A 20,470-nucleotide genomic window follows, 5' to 3' on the forward strand; every position below is an offset into this window, starting at 1 on the left:
GAGGTCCCCATGGTGCCGGAGTCCCCAGAGCCCCATGTGGCAACCCCCCCCCCTTTTTTTTTTTAGAAATGTTTATTTTTATATATATATATATATATATATATATATATATATATACCGTATTTATCGGCGTATAACGCGCACCGGCGTATAACGCGCACCCTAATTTTAGGAGGGAAGTTTTAGGAAAAAAACTTTCAACAGCCCCTTTTATATTCCAAAGCCCCCTGCACATTACATACAGATCCCAGCACATTACACATAGATCACATCCCAGCACATTACATATAGATCACATCCCAGCACAATACATATAGATCACATCCCAGCACTTAGATCACATCCCAGCACATTACATATAGATCACATCCCAGCACTTAGATCACATCCCAGCACATTACATATAGCCCCCAATCCTGTGGGAAAAAAAGATTTTTTGTTGTTTTGTACTTACAGTTTTGATGTCTTGCGCGGCGTCCATCTGCGGCCTCGTCGGGTCCGGCGTCCTTCTGCGGCCTCGTCGGGTGTCCTCTTCGGCGGGTCCGGCGTCCGTCTTCGGCGGGTCGGGCGTCCATCTTCGGCGGGTCGGGCGTCCATCTTCGGCGGGTCCGGTGTCCATCTTCGGCGGGTCCGGTGTCCATCTTCGGCGGGTCCAGCGTCCTTCGGCGGCGTCCTCCCGCTCGTTTCCCGCCACGACTTTGAATACTGCGCCCGCATATAGCGAGCGTAGTACACTCGTGAATCTTCGGGCATGCTCGGGCGCCTCTCGCACTGACGTCCTGTACGCTCAGGACGTCAGTACGAGAGGCGCCGAGACTGGCCGAAGATTCACGAGTGTACTGCGCTCGCTATATGCGGGCGCAGTATTCAAACTCATGGCGGGAAAGCGGGTATCGGCGTATACTGCGCACCCACGATTTTGCCCTGATTTTCAGGGCAAAATAGTGCGCGGTATACGCCGATAAATGCGGTATATATTATTTTTTTTTTAATTAAAGGGCCCAGTTTATTTTTTATTTTTATTAAAAGGCCAAGAGGTCCCCATGGTCCCGGATGGCAGCCCCCTTTTTTTTGTAATTTTTTTAATAAAGGGCCCAGAGGTCCCCAGGGTCCCAGATGGCAACCCCCCTTTATATATATATATATATATATATATATATATATATATATATATATATATATATATATTAATCAAAGGGTCCCCAGGGCCCCAGATGGCAACCCCCCTTTATTTATATATATATATATATATATATATATATATATATATATATATATATATTTATATTTATTTTTTTTAATCAAAGGGCCCAGAGGTCCCCAGGGCCCAGGTGGCTATCCCCTCCCTTTTTTTTTTTTGTAAAACAGTTTTCTCAAATAGCGGTGGTACCCCCCCCCCCCCTTCTCAATTTCAGGCGACAGCAAAATGAATATTCTCCCACTCTACAAGTCCGGCCGCATTTGGAGTATTCCGTCCAGTTCTGGGCACCAGTCCTCAAGAAGGATGTGCTGGAACTGGAGAGAGTAGGGCAACAAAGCTAATAAAGGGACTGGAGGATCTCAGCTTTGGGAAAGACTACAGGCATTGAGCTTATTCTCTCTGGAGAGGAGACAATTGAGAGGGGACATGATAGCGATGTACAAATAACATACTGGTGACCTTAGCATAGGGAAAAAACTTTTCAGTGAAAGGTCATTTAAAAAGACACGCGGCCATTCACTGAAATTGGAAGAGAAGCGGTTTAACCTTAAACTGCGTAGGGGGTTCTTTACTGTCAGAGCGGTAAGATTGTGGAATTCTCTTCCACAAGCAGTGGTATCAGCAGGGAGCGTTGATAGTTTCAAAAAACGATTAGATGGGCACCTTAACGATCACAACATACAGGGTTATACAATGTACTATTGATATATACACAAGTACACTCACACACCACAGGTTGAATTGGATGGACTGGTGTCTTTTTTCAACCTTACTGACTATTAGCTGGATTCAGGTACGGCGGCGTATTAGTGAGTTGGCGTAGTGTATCGTATTTACGATACGCCGCCGTAAGTCAGAGAGGCAAGTGCTGTATTCACAAAGCACTTGCCTGCTAAGTTACGGCGGCGTAGCGTAAATGGGCCGGCCTTAGCGCGCCTAATTCAAATGTGGAACAGGGGGGCGTGTTTTATGTTAATGACTGGTGACCCGACGTGAGTGACGTTTTTAACGAACGGCACATGCGCCGTCCATGGACATATCCCAGTGTGCATTGCTCCAAAGTGCGCCGCAAGGACGTATTGGTTTCGACGTGAACGTAAATTATGTCCAGCCCCATTCACGGACGACTTACGCAAACGACGTAAAATTTTCAAATTTCGACACGGGAACGACGGCCATACTAACATTGGCTAGGCCAGCTATTTGTTCGACTAATTTTACGCCGGAAAAAGCCTTACGTAAACAACGTAAAAAAATGTGCCGTACGTTTCTGAATCGGCGTATCTAGCTCATTTGTATATTCTACGCCGAACTCAACGGAAGCGCCACCTAGAGGCCAACGTAAATATGCACCCTAAGATACGACGGTGTAGGAGACTTACGCCGCTCGTATCTTAGCCTAATTTAAGTGTATCTGGTTTTCAGAATACGCTTAAATTTATGACGGCGTAGATTCAGAGTTACGCCGGCGTATCTACTGATACGCCAGCGTAACTGTCTCTGAATCTAGCTATATGTAACCCCATTGTATTTCTGGTGCCACCGCTTTACATTGTAATTATATAAAAGTATCACTAATTAGCTTGAATTAGAGCATGACAGGCAGGAGTGAATGTTTGGTTAAGATGTTCCAGTTTTTTAGCTAAATTATATGTATGTTCATTTGTTTCCCTATGTTAGAAAGACCCTCTTGGGCCCAACATTTGGATCTCCTGTAAGAAAAATGGAAGTGTTCCCTTCAAATGATCAATACGCAAGTAAAGGCTACATGGCATATATCACAGATGATAAGGTATGTTTTCCTTCTCTAACTGTGATAGTTTATTGATTATGCTCACAGACCATGCATTAATAAGGCATTGCATGTTCTGTTTTAATTATACATTTATCTTGTCATTGGCTAATGAATAATGTTCTGTGGTGAATGAAAAAATATTTTATCTTCACTTAATAGTACTATTTCTGTCTGCTGGGAATGCATAAAGATGTACTCATGGATTTTAAACAAAATAGTTTGAGATTTTATTTTACTCCTATTGTGCTACATCGCTATCATTTTATCCCCTTCTTGTTGCTTGAAGTTATGGCACAGTGGCTGCATTTGATGGGCACAGTGGTGGCAATTGAAGGGCACTGTGGCTTCATTTGATGGGCACAGTGAGGCTGCAATTGATGATTATTTTTTTTTCGTTTGTCTGCGCCCCCCGAAAAATTTGGAGCACCAGCCGCTACTGGGTAGAAATAAACAAGAAACCATTTAGATGGGGTCACTCACCAGACTACAGACTTAGGCCAAACATACACGGTGGCAAGTTCAAGAAACTTGCATGATTTCCGCATCAACACAGATTGCAGCCGCTAGTGATAATCGCAAGAAAATCTGTCAGGCTGGTTGTACCCAAGCTGATCGAGTAATCAACTTGGTACATTTAGCCTGCCCATTGACGGTTCAAATCTTGGCCGATTCAGCAGCTGATTTAGCAGCAAGGATTAGAACTGTGCATGACCGGCCTATCTCCTTTCACATTCACGCATTTGTCGAAGTTGCAGGTCTATGTGAGAGTAGGGTAGAAATGAATTCCTGAGAGCTGCTTTAGCTCAGTTCACTATATACTATGCAAATTATATTTTGTATTTCATTAAAATTATAAAATGATGTACTTACCCTGCAACAGTATTGGTATGATGTGAAACTACTGTTCTTCATCATTATAAATCTACCAGACTTGGTACTTTATGGATCATGTATGCAAAAATTGTGGTTTAATCTACTTTGTATACCAAGGGGGTTAAAGGAAAATCCACTTTGCACTACAAGAGACAGAGAGCAAGGCGCACATTACACCGCCGTAGAGCAAACACTGTACGCTACGCCAACTTAGCGCGGAGAGGCAAGCATTGCATTCAGCAAGCCAGTGCTCCCAACGCTGTGCCAGCAAGGGGTGGGTTTCGAAGGCGCACACCGGCGTAAGTGGAAGTGGGCGTGAACCCATGCAAATGAGGCGTGACCCCATGCAAATGATGGGCCGAATGCCAGACAGGTACGTATCACGAACTGCGCATGCGCCGTGATGTGGACGCATGCACAGCACCCCCCTGCGCCTGCTCACAACCACGCCGGCACAACTGCTTAAGCTACGCCGGATCACTGCGTACGCCGTGAACATAACGTACGCCCAGCCAGACACACGTCCAACGCACAATACGCCGGCTTGTGTTCCCTGGTGCAGACCTGTGCATGTCTGTTGCCGGGTTGCACCTCATTTATGGGGAATAACTTTACGCCGGACGTACAACTTACGCGCATCTCGCGTAGCATGCGCCAGGCACAGGCACGTTCGTGAATAGGCGTATTTCCCTCATTTGCATGTTTGAATGGCTAATCAATGGGAGCAGCACCATGCGCCCAGCCCAATATGTGTGCCCACCCTACGCAGGCGTGTGCGTGCTACGTCGGCGGGGTGTAGCCTGTTTTTAGGCACATGTTGGTTTGTGGGTCTGCCGCACACATACACCGGCGCACATTTGCACTTACGTCGGCGTAACGTGTTATACTTCGGCGTAAGTGCTTTGTGAATCTGGGCCATTGTTATTAATAAAAAATAAAATAAAAAACTAACAACAAATTCCTATAAGCCCAATGTCTTTTTCAACTAGGTCGGGCTTCAGATTCTACCTATTGATGGAAACCCACACAAGTCAATGGCTCTAATTTGCCACCCTGATGGGGTAGCCAATGCTGTCTGCTCACCTGATGGGCAGTACGTGTTTACTGCTGGAGGAAATGATTGCACAGTTTTTATGTGGAAAACAAACTTTCAGTAAGTACAAAATATATTTCTTATATTAAAATATAACACGCTGTATATAAGGCATTTACTGTGTTTAAAATGATTCAGAATAACATACCTTATATACTCGAGTATAAGCCGAGTTTTTCAGCACATTTTTTTGTGCTGAAAACGCCCTCCTCAGCTTATACTCGAGTCACCTTTTTGCGCCTGATCTCCTGGACTTTGAGGACCTGGTAGCCCCACTCTTCCTCTACAAGTGTGCAAAGTTTGTTGGCCGGGGAGCACCGATTTTTCAAAGCCGGGCACCCCTTCCATAGACTGCCATGTTAAACGGTCATTTCTCCAGTGACTTTGGGGACCCGGTACCGGCTGGTCGTAGGTCCCCTGGACCCCAAACTTGGCACACATGTAGCCCTACTCTTCCTCTACAAGTGTGCAAAGTGTGTTGTCTGGTGAATCTACGTCCGGGGAGCACTGATTTTTCAAACCGGGCACCCCTTCCATAGACTCTCATGTTAAACGTCAGTCTAGTCATGGGCACAGTGAGGCATGGGCACAGTGAGGCATGGGCACAGTGAGGCATGGGCACAGTGAGGCATGGACACAGTGAGGCATGGGCAAAGTGAGGCATGCACATGGACACAGTGAGGCAAAGTGAGGCACAGTGAGGCATGCAGATGGACACGCTAGGCTTATACTCGAGTCAATACGTTTTCCCATTTTTTTGTGGTAAAATTAGGTGCCTTGGCTTATATTTGGGTTGGCTTATACTCGAGTATATACGGTGTGTGGGCAGGATATTAATTATATTAATAATACCATCAAAATAAATAAGTAGCATAGCAGTAAAAAAGTGAATAGACTGTCTGCTATTGTGTAATTAAAAAATCACGTTCCTGATAATTAAAGTATAAATTCTAGGTAAGATAATAGTTTGTAATGAGGTGTAGGCTGTAGCACAGAAGCTTTCAATAATAACAAGGGATTTAAAAATTCCCTAATTGCAGGCCATCCTCCCTGTAGTAACACAGAGTGCTCATCTTTTACAATCTCTTTTGAAATCCACAGGATTCCCATCTGGCATTTAGCCGTTTGCCTGGATGCAAATAGAAGCCGACCATAAAAACACAGTGGGCCGGATTCAGAAAGAGATACGCCGGTGTATCTCTGAGTTCCGCCGGTCGTATCTATGCGACTGATTCAGAGAATCAGTTACGCATAGATATCCCTAAGATCCGACAGGTGTAAGTGTCTTACACCGTCGGATCTTAGGCTGCAATTCCAGGCTGGCCGCTAGGTGGCGCTTCCGTATTTTTACGCGAGGAATATGCAAATGAGAATTTACGCCGATTCAGAAACGAACGACCGCCCAGCGCTTTTTTTTTACGTCGTTTGCGTTTGGCTTTTTCCGGCGTATAGTTACCCCTGCTATATGAGGGGTAGCTAATGTTAAGTATGGTTGTCGTTCCCGCGCCGAGTTTTGAAATTTTACGTCGTTTGCGTAAGTCGTTCGCGAATGCGGCTGGACGTAATTTACGTTCATGTCGAAAGCAATGACGTCCTTGTGACGTCATTTAGAGCAATGCACACTGGGATATTTTACGGACGGCGCATGCGCCGTTCAAATAATACGTCAAAAGCGCGGGGTCAAGTTAGATTTGAATAATACACGCCCCCAACATCCCCATTTGAATTACGCGGCCTTAGGCCGCAACACATACGTTACGCCGCCGTAACTAAGGGCGCAAGTTCTTTCTGAATAAAGAACTTGCGCCCAAAGTTAAAGCAGCGTAACGTATAGGAGATACGTTACGCGGGCCGGACAAATACGCCATTGTATCTGAATCCGGCCCCTTGCACCGAAAGTTAGAGTGGCGTAACGTATCGGAGATACGTTACGCGGGCCAGACAGATACGCCATTGTATCTGAATCCGGCCCAGTGATTTCTATACAGAATCACTATATTTCATGGTTGTGCTGAAATGCCAAATTGCTCCAACAGGTGGCACTGTGGGTAAAATGGTAAATTACATCTTTATGCTCAGCTAGAACACCAGAGATCTATGAGAAGAGGACCACTCTAAGGATACAAAGGAGGATTTCCAGTTTTACTAGCTTACAAGCTAAACTATCAGTTATTGAAGTCATCATATGGCAGCTGCTTGTTAAGAGTGACTGAAGGGCCATGGTCGCTGCATTTTGCACTCCAGTTTTGCTCTCCAGTAGGTGGTGTTGCCATAGACATTTATAGAGTGCCAGTGTTCCGGCAGGTCTGTACTGCGCATGCGCAGTACCAGGCGGGCATTATTCGACAGAGGGCATTTCTCGACAGCACACCTGGATATTACTTGCTGGGATAGGTCACATGATTGTACTGTATTATTATTATTAAACTTTTACTTTTTTGGGGGAAAAACTTTAATTAAAAATATCTTTTTTTGTTTTGTTTATTTATTAAAAGTAACACTAATATGTATATAATGACATTTGTGTTTGCGTTACAGGTCTTTGGAAGCCGTTGCTTCCCTTGGGGGTGATGACTTAATACCTTTCTATGGGATGCTACCTGGGGGAAGAGATGGAGCATTATTCAAGGTTAATATTTACTTATATGAAACATCTAATTCTTCGCAACATTGTCTGTTTCCAGTTATTTATTATTAGTTTTTTTTTTTTCACAGAGAGCAGCCATTTAGCTGCAGTAAAGGACATAATGGACCTTTAAAAAATAAAATAAAAAATCTTGACTGGTTCACAGTGCTTCTCAAAGTTATAAGGCGCAACTTCCACTTTAAACCAAGTCACAGATGTTGATGACCATCTACAGTATGTCCATCCACATACTGTAAAAGGTTCATGGCCCCCCTGAATCCTGATTATATGACCCTCAGAGATCAAGCTTTGTAAAAATGGTAGCTGAACAGAGTCTGAAATAATTCAGGAACTAGAGAATGGTGGTAATCATTTTTATGGCAACTTTAATTTAAATAATATTTTAGGACCTTTTTAAATAGTTCAGGAATCCCCAAAAAAATGATACTCACCTAGAGGGCTGCAGCACCGATTCCAGCTGCAGCTGTTCCCCGCCAACTCTAAGACAGAGAACTGAGCGATCATACACTGCTGATCGCTCAGTTCTCGGTCGTCAGTGAGCACACAGCTGGTGACTTTCAGTCTTCTGCTCTTTGCTCTGCCCCTCCAGTGCTCACTGGAGCGCAGGGCTTTGAAGGGTGCAGGAGGGGCTGGCTCATGCCCAAGCCTGAGGTTTTTTCCCGAGTCTGGATCGGCTAAGTGACATCAGCTGACAACAGGCTTTAGCCCGCTGTTGGCTGAAAATAGGTCCCAGGAGGGCAGAACTAACTGCACTCCTATCCACCACAGAAGTATAGCCAAAAAAGCTTTGGTCATACTTCTCCTTTATCTCAGATTCGAATAGGGGAAAATATGTTCGGTGAAGGGAAGAGGATCAGCTTTTTGTTTGTGAAATACATACAAAAAGTCATAGTAGGTCAGTACTCTTTGATGTAAATTGGTATCGGTGCCACAAGCGAGTATGAAACAGACAGTACAAACCTCAGTACACTCATTTTAATAAAATAAAACTGATCTATTGCATATACTTTAATACACACAGCTAACCATAAAGTGATATTAAAGTCTTGTTTTCTTTTTAAATAACAAACATTTTATAGTAACCTGCTCTGTGTAATGCAGAGGATCCTCTGGCCCCTCCCTCCTGCTGGGTGCCCCCACAGCAAGCAGCTTGCTATGGGAGCACCCATGCAAGTGCATTCCCAACCCGCTGCTCTGTGTGTCTATTCACACATGGAGCCGTGGCTCGCCCCGCCCACTCTGTCTCCTGATTGGCTCACTGGCTGAGCTTGACAGCAGCAGGAACTAATGGCCATCTGTTGCCTGCCGGTGACTTGTCCTCAATGTTCCCCTATGGGGGAAGTTCCTCCACTGACTGCGCAGGCGCAAACTTCCCGACGGAAATCCCCGAACCTCGCCCGGCATCCAGGCTCATTCTTTAACATCCCCGTGGATTGGAGGATGTTAAAAAAAGAGCCAGGAGGCCGAGCGAGCGAAGCGAGCCGTCCGAGCGCAGCGAGGACGTGAGGCCGACTGGCCACTTTCCTCTAAGTCCACGTCGCCCTGGATGCCGGCCGCCGTTCGGGGATTTCCGTCAGCAAGTTTGCACCTGCGCAGTGCTTGAAGGAACTTTCCCGATAGCTGGAACCATCTCTGCGCATCACTTCGCGCATGCGCTGGAACTTCCATGATACATGGAACCAGCACGGCAGATCACCGGCTCTAAGGCTGAGCCGGGTAATCAAACACTTAGTTCTCAGTGCTCCCTGAGCAGAGAGCTGGTGACTTTTAGTCCCTGGCTCTTTGCTCTTTGCTCTATGATCCCCCTCTCATAGTCCAGGGCTTCCAGACACCTGCTGTCCTAGTCCGGGGCCTCCAGATACCCCCTCTTCTTATCTGGGAGTTTCACTGACCCACTCATCTAGTCCAGTATCCCCCTTGTACACCCTCCCCATCCAGAGGTCATTGCCACACCAACCAACATTTTCAATTCAAGAGCCTCCTCTACACCCCTCTCCTAGTCCAAGGCCTCCTCTACAGCCCCCCCCCTAAGTTCAGAGCCTCGTGTTCACCCTGCCCTCTGAATCCAGATAATTTGCCAGTCCAGGGCCTCCTCTGTACTCCCCTCCTAGTCCAAGGCCTCCTCTACAGCCCCCCTCCCCAAGTTCAGAGCCTCCTCTTCACCCTGCCCTCCGAATCCAGATCCTTTGCCACATCAACCCCACTTTTCAAGTCCAGGGCCTCCTCTACAGGACCGGACCTCCGGTGTACTCCCCTCCTAGTCCATGGCCTCTTCTGCATCACCCAGTCCAGGGCTTCCTCTGCACCCCTAGTCTAGGGGCTTCTGTGTACTCCCCTGATAGTCCAGGGCCTCCTCTGCACTCCCCAGTCCTTATTGCTTAGGAACATAACAGCAGTAGCTGAAGTGTCGCTCTGGAATGCCTTACTATAGCACTGATCACTATTAGTGTCATTGGTCCCCAAAAAAGTGTTATTTAGTGTCCAATTTGTCCGCCACAATGTAGTAGTCCTGCTATAAGTCGCTGATCACCACCATTACTAATAAAAAATGTAAAATACAATTTTTGTAAATCTATTCCATAGTTTGTAGATGCTATATCTTTTGCGCCAACCAATCAATATATGGGTTTTGGGATTTTTTTTTACAAAAATATGTAGCAGAGTACATATTGGCCTAAATTGATGAGGAAATTGGATATTGTCCATTTTTTTTATTGGATATGTTTTATAACAGAAAGTAAAAAATATTGGGCCAGATTCAGGTAGGAGATACGACGGCGTATCTCCAGATACGCCGCCGTATCTCTGAGTGTGCGGCGTCGTATCTATGCGCTTGATTCTTAGAATTAGTTACGCATAGATTTGACTAAGATACGACCGGCGTAAGTCTCCTACGCCGTCGTATCTTAACTGCATATTTACGCTGGCCGCCAGGGGCGTGTATGCTGATTTACGCCTAGAATATGTAAATCAGCTAGATACGCCTATTCACGAACGTACGCCCGGCCGTCGCAGTACAGATACGCCGTTTACGTAAGGCTTTTTCCGGCGTAAAGTTACCCCTGCTATATGAGGAGCAGCCAATGTTAAGTATGAACGTCAGTCCAGCGTCGATTACGTCGTTTGCGTAAGTTGTTCGCGAATAGGGCTGGGCGTAATTTACGTTCACGTCGAAAGCATTGGCTTTTTGCGGGTTAATTCGGAGCATGCGCACTGGGATACTTTCACGGACGGCGCATGCGCCGTTCATAAAAAAACATCATTTACGTGGGGTCACGATGATTTTGCATAAAACACGCCCACATCTTCCACATTTGAATTAGGCGGGCTTACGCCGGCCAATTTACGCTACGCCGCCAAGCACTTGCCTATCAATAGGATACGCTACGCCCGCACAGAGTTACGCGCTCCCTACCTGAATCTGGCCCACTGTGTTTTTTTTTTAAATCACATATTTTTTTTAGTTTGTTTATAGCGAAAAAAGTAAAAACCGTAGAAGTGAATAAATACCACCAAATCAAAAGCTCTATTTTTTTATATGTAAAAAGGACATTTGGGCACAGCATGGCACGCCCGCGCAATTGTCAGTTAAACGAATGCAGTGCCGTATTGCAAAAAATGGTCTGGTCATTGAGGGCATAAACCTTCCAGGGCTTAACTGGTTAAAAATCCTCAGTGTTTTTTAGTGTACTGATTTGATGTCAATTCTTACTGGATCAGTCTCTTGTATATGTATGACAACTTTCGCATTATGTGATAACAAATGTACTGCTTCCCTTTTTGTATACTTATTGTTTTGTTGTATGTAAAATGACAAAACCTTTAATAGAAAGTTATTTGAAAAAGACATGATGGTTGTTTTTACTTGTTCACATTTTATTTGGTTTTGTATAGGAGCTGGAAGATTACTTTTACTATGCTCAGATGCGTAACCAGGGTATTGATACAATGGAGACCAGACAAGTTTCAACACATATTCCCTTGAAAGAAGTTCCTTTCATCATGCGAGCAATGGGATATTATCCAACAGAGCAAGAGGTATTTAAAATGTGTGTCTGGCTGTAGAACGGTAGAATTTGGTATTATTGAATGGATTTTAAATACAGTAAAACCTTGGTTTGAGAGTAACTTGGTTTGAGAACGTTTTGCAAGACAAGCAAAATGTTTTAATCAATTTTGCCTTGATATACAAGCGATGTCTTGATATAAGAGTAGCGTCATGTCACAACTGAGTATAAAAAAGAAGAGAGGAGTATCCAAGTGTAGCAATATGGTTACATTTAATGAAGGTACAACATTTAGCAACGTATTGCTACACTTAGAGGTGCCTCTCTTCTCTTTTATACCCTGTAAAAAAAATGCTTTGATATACAAGTGCTTTGGATTACAAGCATGTTTCTGGAACAAGTTATGCTCGCAAACCAAGGTTTTACTGTACATATTTTAAACCACTGGTCCTCAGCCACTGACCTGGGAGCTTTATGTGGTTCTTATCTACCTTTAATGTTGTTTACAGCAGACCTTTAGTAGTTGCTCAGTATATACAGTGCATCCAGAAAGAATTGACAGCGCTTCACTTTTTCCACATTCTTTATGTAACAGCCTTATTCCAGAATGGATTAAATTCATAATTTTCTTCAAAATTAACAATACCCCATAATGACAACCTTTGCTCAATACTTTGTTGAAGCACCTTTGGCACCAATTACAGCCTCAAGACTTTTTTAGTATGATGCTACAAGCTCGGCACAGCTATTTTTGGCAGTTTCTCCCATTTTTCTTTGCAGGACCTCTCAAGCTCCATCAGGTTGGATGGGAAGTGTTGGTGCACAGCCATTTTCAGATCTCTCCAGAGATGTTGAATTAAGTTCAAGTCTGGGCTCTGGCCAGGCCACTCAAGGACATTCACAGAGTTGTCCCGTAGCCACTCCTTTGTTATATTGGCTGTGTGCTTAGGGTCATTGTCCTGTTGGAAGATGGACCTTCGCCCCAGTCTGAGGTCCAGAGCAGGTTTTCATCAAGAATGTCTGTACATTGCTTCATCCATCTTTCCCTCAGTCCTGACTAGTCTCCCAGTTACTGCCACTGAAAAACATCCCCACAGCGTGATGCTGCCACCACCATGCTTTACTGTAGTGATGGTATTGGTCAGGTGATGAGCGGTGCCTGGTTTCCTCCAGACATGACACTTGCCATGCAGGCCAAACAGTTCAAGCTTTGTTTCATCAGACCAGAGAATGTTGTTTCTCATGGTCTGAGAGTCCTTCAGGTGCTTTTTGGACAACTCCAGATGGGCTGTCATGTGCCTTTTACTGAGGAGTGGCTTCTGTCTGGCCACTCCCCCATACAGGCCTGATTGGTGGAGTGCTGCAGAAAAGGTCATTGTGCTGGAAGGTTCTCCTCTCTTCACAGAGAAATGCTGAAGCTCTGTCAGTCATTATCGGGTTCTTGGTCACCTCCCTGACTAAGGCCCTTCTCCCCTGATCACTCAGTTTGGCCAGGTGACCTGTTCTAGGATGAGTCCTGGTGGTTCCAAACTTCTTCCATTCACAGATGATGGAGGCCACTGGGCTCATTGGAATCTTCAATGCTGAAGAAATTCCCCAGATTTGTGCCGCAATACATCCTGTCTCCAAAGTCTACAGACATTTCCTTGGACTTCATGGCTTGGTTGGTGCTCTGACATGCACTGTTAACTGTGAGACCTTATATAGACAGGTGTGTGCCTTTCCAAATCATGTTCAATCAACTGAATTTACCACAGGTGTACTCCAATCAAGTTGTAGAAAGGATCTCAAGGATGAACAGTGGAAAGAGAATGCACCTGAGTTCAATTTTGAGTGTCATGGCAAAGACTGTCAATACTTATGTACATGGGATTTATTTGTTTTTTTATTTTTAATACATTTGTAAAGACTTCAAACAAACTTCTTTCATGTTGTATTATGGGGTATTGTTTGTAGAATTATAAGGAAAATAATGAATTTAACCACTTAACAACTGCCCCATAGCCAAAGTACGGCTACAGGGCGGTTGCTTAACTCTGGGAGGCCGTTAATTAACTGCCTCCCAGAGAATCGTTCCCGCGCGCACATGGGAACATCCGTGCTCGCCGGGTTCATGGGACCCGTAGCAACACGGATCTCGGTAAAGGGCCAATGACAGCGGCACTTTACCACGTGATCGCTCCGTCCAATGATGGAGCGATCACAAATGTAAACAAACCTGGACAGCAGGGTCATCACAAATTCATCGCTCTCCTCTCCTCACACCGATCCAGTGTGACCCGAACAGTGAGTTATTTTGCATTGAGCAGTGCCCCAACAGTGCCACATCTGTGCCCAAAAGAGCCACATCTGTGCCGCCTGTGCCACCAGAGCAACACCAGTGCCACCAACACCAGTGCCACTACAGTCCCCATCAGTGCCACCTGTGCCCATCAGTGCCACCTGTGCCCTCCAGTGCTCATTTGCGCCACATCAGTGCCCACGAGTGCCACCAGTGCCGCCTGTACCCACCAGTGCCGCATGTGCCCACCAGGGCCGCCTGTGCGCTAATCAGTGCTACCAGAGCCACACCAGTGCCACTACAGCCTGTGCCCATCAGTGCCACCTGTGCCCATCAGTGCCACCTGCACCCATCATTGCCACATCAGTGCCGCCTGTGCCCACCAGTGCCACCTGTGTGCTAATCAGTGCCACCAGAGCCACACCAGTGCCACCTGTGCCCACCAGAGCCACACCAGTGCAAGCAGAGCCACACCAGTGCCACTACAGTGCACACCAGTGCTACCTGTGCCCATCAGTGCCACCTGTGCCCATCAGTGCCACCTGAACCCATCAGTGCCACCTGCGCCCACCAGTGCTGCCTGTGCCCACCAGTGCCACCAGCCACCAGTATGGCAAAAAAGTTTTTTTACTACCGAGGAGGCCTACCAACACCTATGCATGACAGATGAGAGCAGCGGGGAGCTCTCCGAGTCTCAGTCCGATTCGGATTCGGCCTATGAACCCGTTATAAGCAGTGGGTCTGATAGGGAATCGGAAGAGGAACATGTGCCCATTAACCACTTCCCGACCCCCGCATGTATATGTACGTCCACAATATGGCACGTACAGGCACATGGGCGTACACGTACGTCCTCGCCTATTAGCGGGTGGGGGGTCCGATCGGGACCCCCCCCGCTACATGCGGAGGTCGGGTCCGCTCGGGGAGCGATCCGGGACCACGGCGCGGCTATTTGTTTATAGCCGCTCCGTCGCGATCGCTCCCCGGAGCTGAAGAACGGGGAGAGCCGTGTGTAAACACGGCTTCCCCGTCCTTCACTATGGCGGCGCATCGATCGCGTCATTCCCTTTATAGGGAAGACACGATCGATGACGTCATTCCTACAGCCACACCCCCAAACAGTTGTAAACACATACTAGGTGCACCCTAACTCCTACAGCGCCACCTGTGGTTAACTCCCAAACTGCAACTGTCATTTTCACAATAAAGAATGCAATTTAAATGCATTTTTTGCTGTGAAAATGACAATGGTCCCAAAAATGTGTCAAAATTGTCCGAAGTGTCCGCCATAATGTCGCAGTCACGAAAAAAATTGCTGATCGCCGCCATTAGTAGTAAAAAAAAAAAAATTAATAAAAATGCAATAAAACTATCCCCTATTTTGTAAACACTATAAATTTTGCGCAAACCAATCGATAAACGCTTATTGCGATTTTTTTTACTAAAAATAGGTAGAAGAATACGTATCGGCCTAAACTGAGGAAAAAAAATGTTTTAATATATGTTTTTGGGGGATATTTATTACAGCAAAAAGTAAAATATATTGGATTTTTTTCAAAATTGTCGCTCTATTTTTGTTTATAGCGCAAAAACTAAAAACCGCAGATGTGATCAAATACCACCAAAAGAAAGCTCTATTTGTGGGGAAAAAAGGACGCCAATTTTGTTTGGGAGCCACGTCGCACGACCGCGCAATTGTCTGTTAAAGCGACGCAGTCCCGAACTGTAAAAACACCTTGGGTCTTTAGGCAGCATATTGGTCCGGGGCTTAAGTGGTTAAAAGAAGGCGTTCTGGCATGGAGCAGCAGCCTACTACCAGCAGAGCAATGCCGTCCACCTCAAGCGCAGTGCCGTCCACCTCAAGCGCAGTGCTGTCCACCTCAAGCGCAGTACCACTGCAACAAAGGCCAGACACCAGTAGGGTGTCATCCCAGCCCCAAAGGAATTGGGGCCATGCCAGCCTTCCCTATATCCTTTAAAACCCCCTGTGGCTTCCCCCTAATTCCGGAGCAGCAAATATCCCTCCTTTCACCACCCAGCCAGGTGTCCAGGTGAACACCAATGATTTTGCCATGCTCGATTTTTTTCATTTAGTTTTCACCGAAGAATTACTATCATCCATTGTGGCCCAGTGCAACCTCTACGCACAGCAGTACATAGAAAGCAACCCTGGTTCCAGTTATGCCCGTCCCTTTGAGTGGAAAGAACTTACCGTAGAGGAATTCCAATTTTTTTTAGGCCTAACTTATAATATGGGTCTCTCAAAAAAATAAATACGTACTCCTATTGGTCTACCAAACCCATCCACCACATGCCAGTCTTTTCATCCCGTATGCCCAGATCAAGATACCTAATGATAATGCGGTTCCTCCACTTTAATGACAACACCCAGTGCCCTCCCCGTAATGACCCAGCTTTTGACAAACTATTTAAAATTTGGCCACTCCTAAATTATTTCTCTGAAAAATTCCCCCAGTTATATATCCTCGAACAGAATATCTCCGTGGATGAGTCCCTTCTCAGGCAGGCTGGGCATCAAACAGTTTATCCCCAGCAAAAGGGCCCGATATGGGGTTAAAATGTAAAAGCTATATGATCGAGTCATGGGGTACATCTACTCCTTCCTGGTGTACAAAGGGAAGGAAAATAGAAAATAGAGGGCGCTACGCCCATACAAATATTTGTATAGTGCCGTGAACCAATCCAATAGAATTGGCAATTAATTAACAATCCCTGGTAAATAATTCAATAAAAAATAATAAAAAATAAATAAAAAAAAATATATAAAGTCCCATATATTGCAGACAGCGCTGCACATTCAGAAACATACAGCGTGAAAGTTCCAATGTGATCAATGTGAATATATAAATCCCAAAAAATAGAGGAAATTATTGCAGTCCACTATGTTCGTTGTGATTTTCTTTAAAAGGAGAGAAAGTGCCACCACCGCTCTATATAACTTCAATTCCACCCAAGGTGCTTGATATTAAATTGCTCTTACCAGAGCTAGTTGACCAGTTTAATGAAAAAGTGGTCAAACTAGCTTTTGCAGGATTGTGCCTGCGCACATAGGGATATGGACAACCAATAGACAGATCCAGGAGCTCCACATGGGATACGTTATGCAAGAGAAGAAAGCCAGGAAAGCCAATAGCGTAATATCGTTTATTAAAAGTATTAAAAACACATAAAAACAGCCAAATGGCCTCTTACTTCCAAGGGTGCCCACCCGGCACTGAGGCTGCGGACTTGTCACCGCCAATCTGCGGTTTCAATTGTGGGATTCGGAAAGGGGGAGGAAGCCGCCGCTGTCTCACCACCAATCAGGGGGGCGTGTGACGCCCCCCTGATGACGTTAGGATAACGAAACGTACGTCGGAGGCAGACCTGGTCACGTGACGTCCCCCCTGCGCTGTGGAGTGTCGGTAAGGATCCATTGGTGGTGAGACAGCGGCGGCTTCCTCCCCCTTTCCGAATCCCACAATTGAAACCGCAGATTGGCGGTGACAAGTCCGCAGCCTCAGTGCCGGGTGGGCACCCTTGGAAGTAAGAGGCCATTTGGCTGTTTTTATGTGTTTTTAATACTTTTAATAAACGATATTACGCTATTGGCTTTCCTGGCTTTCTTCTCTTGCATAACGTATCCCATGTGGAGCTCCTGGATCTGTCTATTGGTTGTCCATATCCCTATGTGCGCAGGCACAATCCTGCAAAAGCTAGTTTGACCACTTTTTCATTAAACTGGTCAACTAGCTCTGGTAAGAGCAATTTAATATCAAGCACCTTGGGTGGAATTGAAGTTATATAGAGCGGTGGTGGCACTTTCTCTCCTTTTAAAGAAAATCACAACGAACATAGTGGACTGCAATAATTTCCTCTATTTTTTGGGATTTATATATTCACATTGATCACATTGGAACTTTCACGCTGTTTGTTTCTGAATGTGCAGCGCTGTCTGCAATATATGGGACTTTATATATATTTTTTTATTTATTTTTTATTATTTTTTATTGAATTATTTACCAGGGATTGTTAATTAATTGCCAATTCTATTGGATTGGTTCACGGCACTATACAAATATTTGTATGGGCGTAGCGCCCTCTATTTTCTATTTTCACATATGTACAATTTTCATTGTTTGTGAGGAGCAGCTTATATTGTTTATAATTTATTATTCAGGCGCGGAATTTTTCACTTTATACAAAGGGAAGGACTCCCAACTGCATCCCCCGGAATGCCCAGAGTATATCGGAGCCAGCAGAAAAGTGGTCTGGGAGCTTGTCTATCCACTGCTTGGAAAGGGATACAACTTTATGTGGATAATTTTTATACTAGCTTGCTCCTGTTTCGCAATCTTCACCGGAGGGACACCCCAGCATGTGGCACAGTAAGAGCCAATAGAAAGGGCTTCCCACAAAAACTGGTCAACGAAAAGCTACGACGAGGGGAGACGGCATCATTGAGGAACCAGGAGCTATTGGCTGTCAAGTGGAGGGACAGATGAAACGTCCACATGCTTACAACGATCCTAGAGGAGGAATCAGAAAAGACACTGTGTATTATTGTCCTTCCCAACCAGGCCTCTGTATAGGTGTATGTTTCCGCCGTTACCATACTTACCAACATTTTTGGGGAAGTATGGTAAACGTAGTTCTCATTTCTTGTCATTTTCCTCCACACCCCTTATGTCACTGCACTGTACATACCTCTGCCTTCTCCGGAACTGACCCTGGCCTGTTATACGACCACGCTTTTGCCTAACGCTAAACATACCTCTGCCTTCTCCGGAACTGACCCTGGTCTGTTATACGACCACGCTTCTGCCTAACGCTTAACTGTACCAACATATGTCTGCTCCGGAACTGACCCTGGCCTGTTATACGACCACGCTTCTGCCTAACGCTTAACTGTACCTACCTCTGCCTGCTCTGGAACTAACCCTGGACTGTTTGACCACTTTTTTTGCCTGCCTCTTGGATTGATCTTTTACCCTGCTATGCTAGTGGGAACACAGGGTTCTCACATATGTGAGGAGCTCCAGAATTGTTTTTCTGGATGAAGAAAACAAATTTTTTAGTTTTCTCATTTCCGGATTAGGGTCTAGAGACTCGAAGGCTTAAAAGAAATTTGGGTGGGAGAAGCCTCTACCACTGTCCCCATTCTTTCCTGGCCTGCTATTTGGACCATGTACCTGCTTACTACCAGGACCAATATTTTGGCACTGCTGGCAATGTTTCTACTTGCACTGGGCCTGGACTGTATATGGACAGTATCCCAGTCTGGACTACTAAAACCACAGGTAATCTTTTTTTTTTTTTTTACCCATTACTCAGCAGAATGTATTTCTCTTTCGTTCATAGACGGACACAGCCTTCATTGACCTTAGGGTTATGCTTCTTCCTACCAGGAGATTTAGGCAGAATTCTACAGCACTTAAGGTGTTAAAAACTTTCCTTCATGCTGCTCCTCCCAGGGGCGTGGCTCCCCCAGGCATAACCCACACCCTGCTTTAGCAGCCTCAGTTTGTTTTCTGCCTAACGACAGGAGGTCAAGGCTATCTCTGGAGTTCCTGGACTCTGGAGTTTTTTTCTGGCGATTTTTCTCGCTTTTTTTATTATTCCTGCATTTTTGAATCCTGCGATTCTTCTATCAACAGCCGACTGGGTGACAGGCTGGGTCCTCGACTCTTGTAGTCCCCCCATGTTCGGCCTTCGAGCGTGTGCCGGCCCTCAGCTCAGCTTTGGGACGTCCACGACAGGCCCCATTGCTCCAGGGGCGGCCGGGGAACTTTGGTTCTAGGGCACACATATGACCGGTCTCTATGGCTTTGTCACAGTGTGTCTGGCCGACAGCCATGCCGTTTACGGACGTTGGTTCTGTCTGGGATACCTCCAGCCGGGTAGTCGCAGGACAGGTAAGTAGTGGCCCCTTACTCAGGTAAGTGGTCTGGCTGGTGGTTTCCCTGGGGAGGTCGACTGAGGGTCCGCCCTGCTTTCCTCTCTCCCCTTCCTCTCCCTCCTTCCCCTGACTGGGTAGTGGCTGTGAAGGGGGGCCTCCTGGGTTTTCTTTGTTACCACCGGGGCCCGTGTGTTGTTAGGGGGACTGTGTTGTTACTCTGGGGGGTGCTGCTGTGTGCTGCTGTGTTCTATGAGGTAATTTTTACCTCAGACAGCGGCCGTCTTGGAAATCTCCTTGGTAACGCTGTGATTCTTTTCTGAGGTAACAGACAAAGCAGTCAGGGCTGCTGTGTTCTATGAGGTAATTTTTACCTCAGACAGCGGCCGTCTTGGAAATCTCCTTGGTAACGCTGTGATTCTTTTCTGAGGTAACAGACAAAGCAGTCAGTGCTGCTGTGTTCTATGAGGTAATTTTTACCTCAGACAGCGGCCGTCTTGGAAATCTCCTTGGTAACGCTGTGATTCTTTTCTGAGGTAACAAAGCAGTCAGTGCTGCTGTGTTCTATGAGGTAATTTTTACCTCAGATGGTGGCCATCTTGGAAATCTCCTTGGTAACGATGTGATTCTTCCCTGAGATGACTCGGCACAGCCTCTGGTCAGTTTTAGTGCTGTTA

The 20,470-nt window shown here is 45.7% G+C and overlaps 1 protein-coding gene across 2 annotated transcripts in view; it reads left to right on the forward strand.

Moving 5' to 3' along the window:
• The window catches only part of CFAP251 (cilia and flagella associated protein 251), a 146,408-nt gene that overhangs the window by 95,459 nt on the left and 30,479 nt on the right, over positions 1-20,470 (forward strand). For both annotated transcript variants that reach the window (XM_040347047.1, XM_040347039.1), the window contains exons 17-20: positions 2,882-2,993; positions 4,859-5,022; positions 7,501-7,591; positions 11,504-11,647. In XM_040347047.1, the coding sequence (XP_040202981.1) occupies positions 2,882-2,993; positions 4,859-5,022; positions 7,501-7,591; positions 11,504-11,647 (511 nt within the window). The remainder of the gene's footprint in view (positions 1-2,881; positions 2,994-4,858; positions 5,023-7,500; positions 7,592-11,503; positions 11,648-20,470) is intronic.

The sequence above is a fragment of the Rana temporaria genome, chromosome 1 (genome assembly GCF_905171775.1).
Source record: "Rana temporaria chromosome 1, aRanTem1.1, whole genome shotgun sequence".
Classification (NCBI taxonomy): domain Eukaryota; kingdom Metazoa; phylum Chordata; class Amphibia; order Anura; family Ranidae; genus Rana; species Rana temporaria.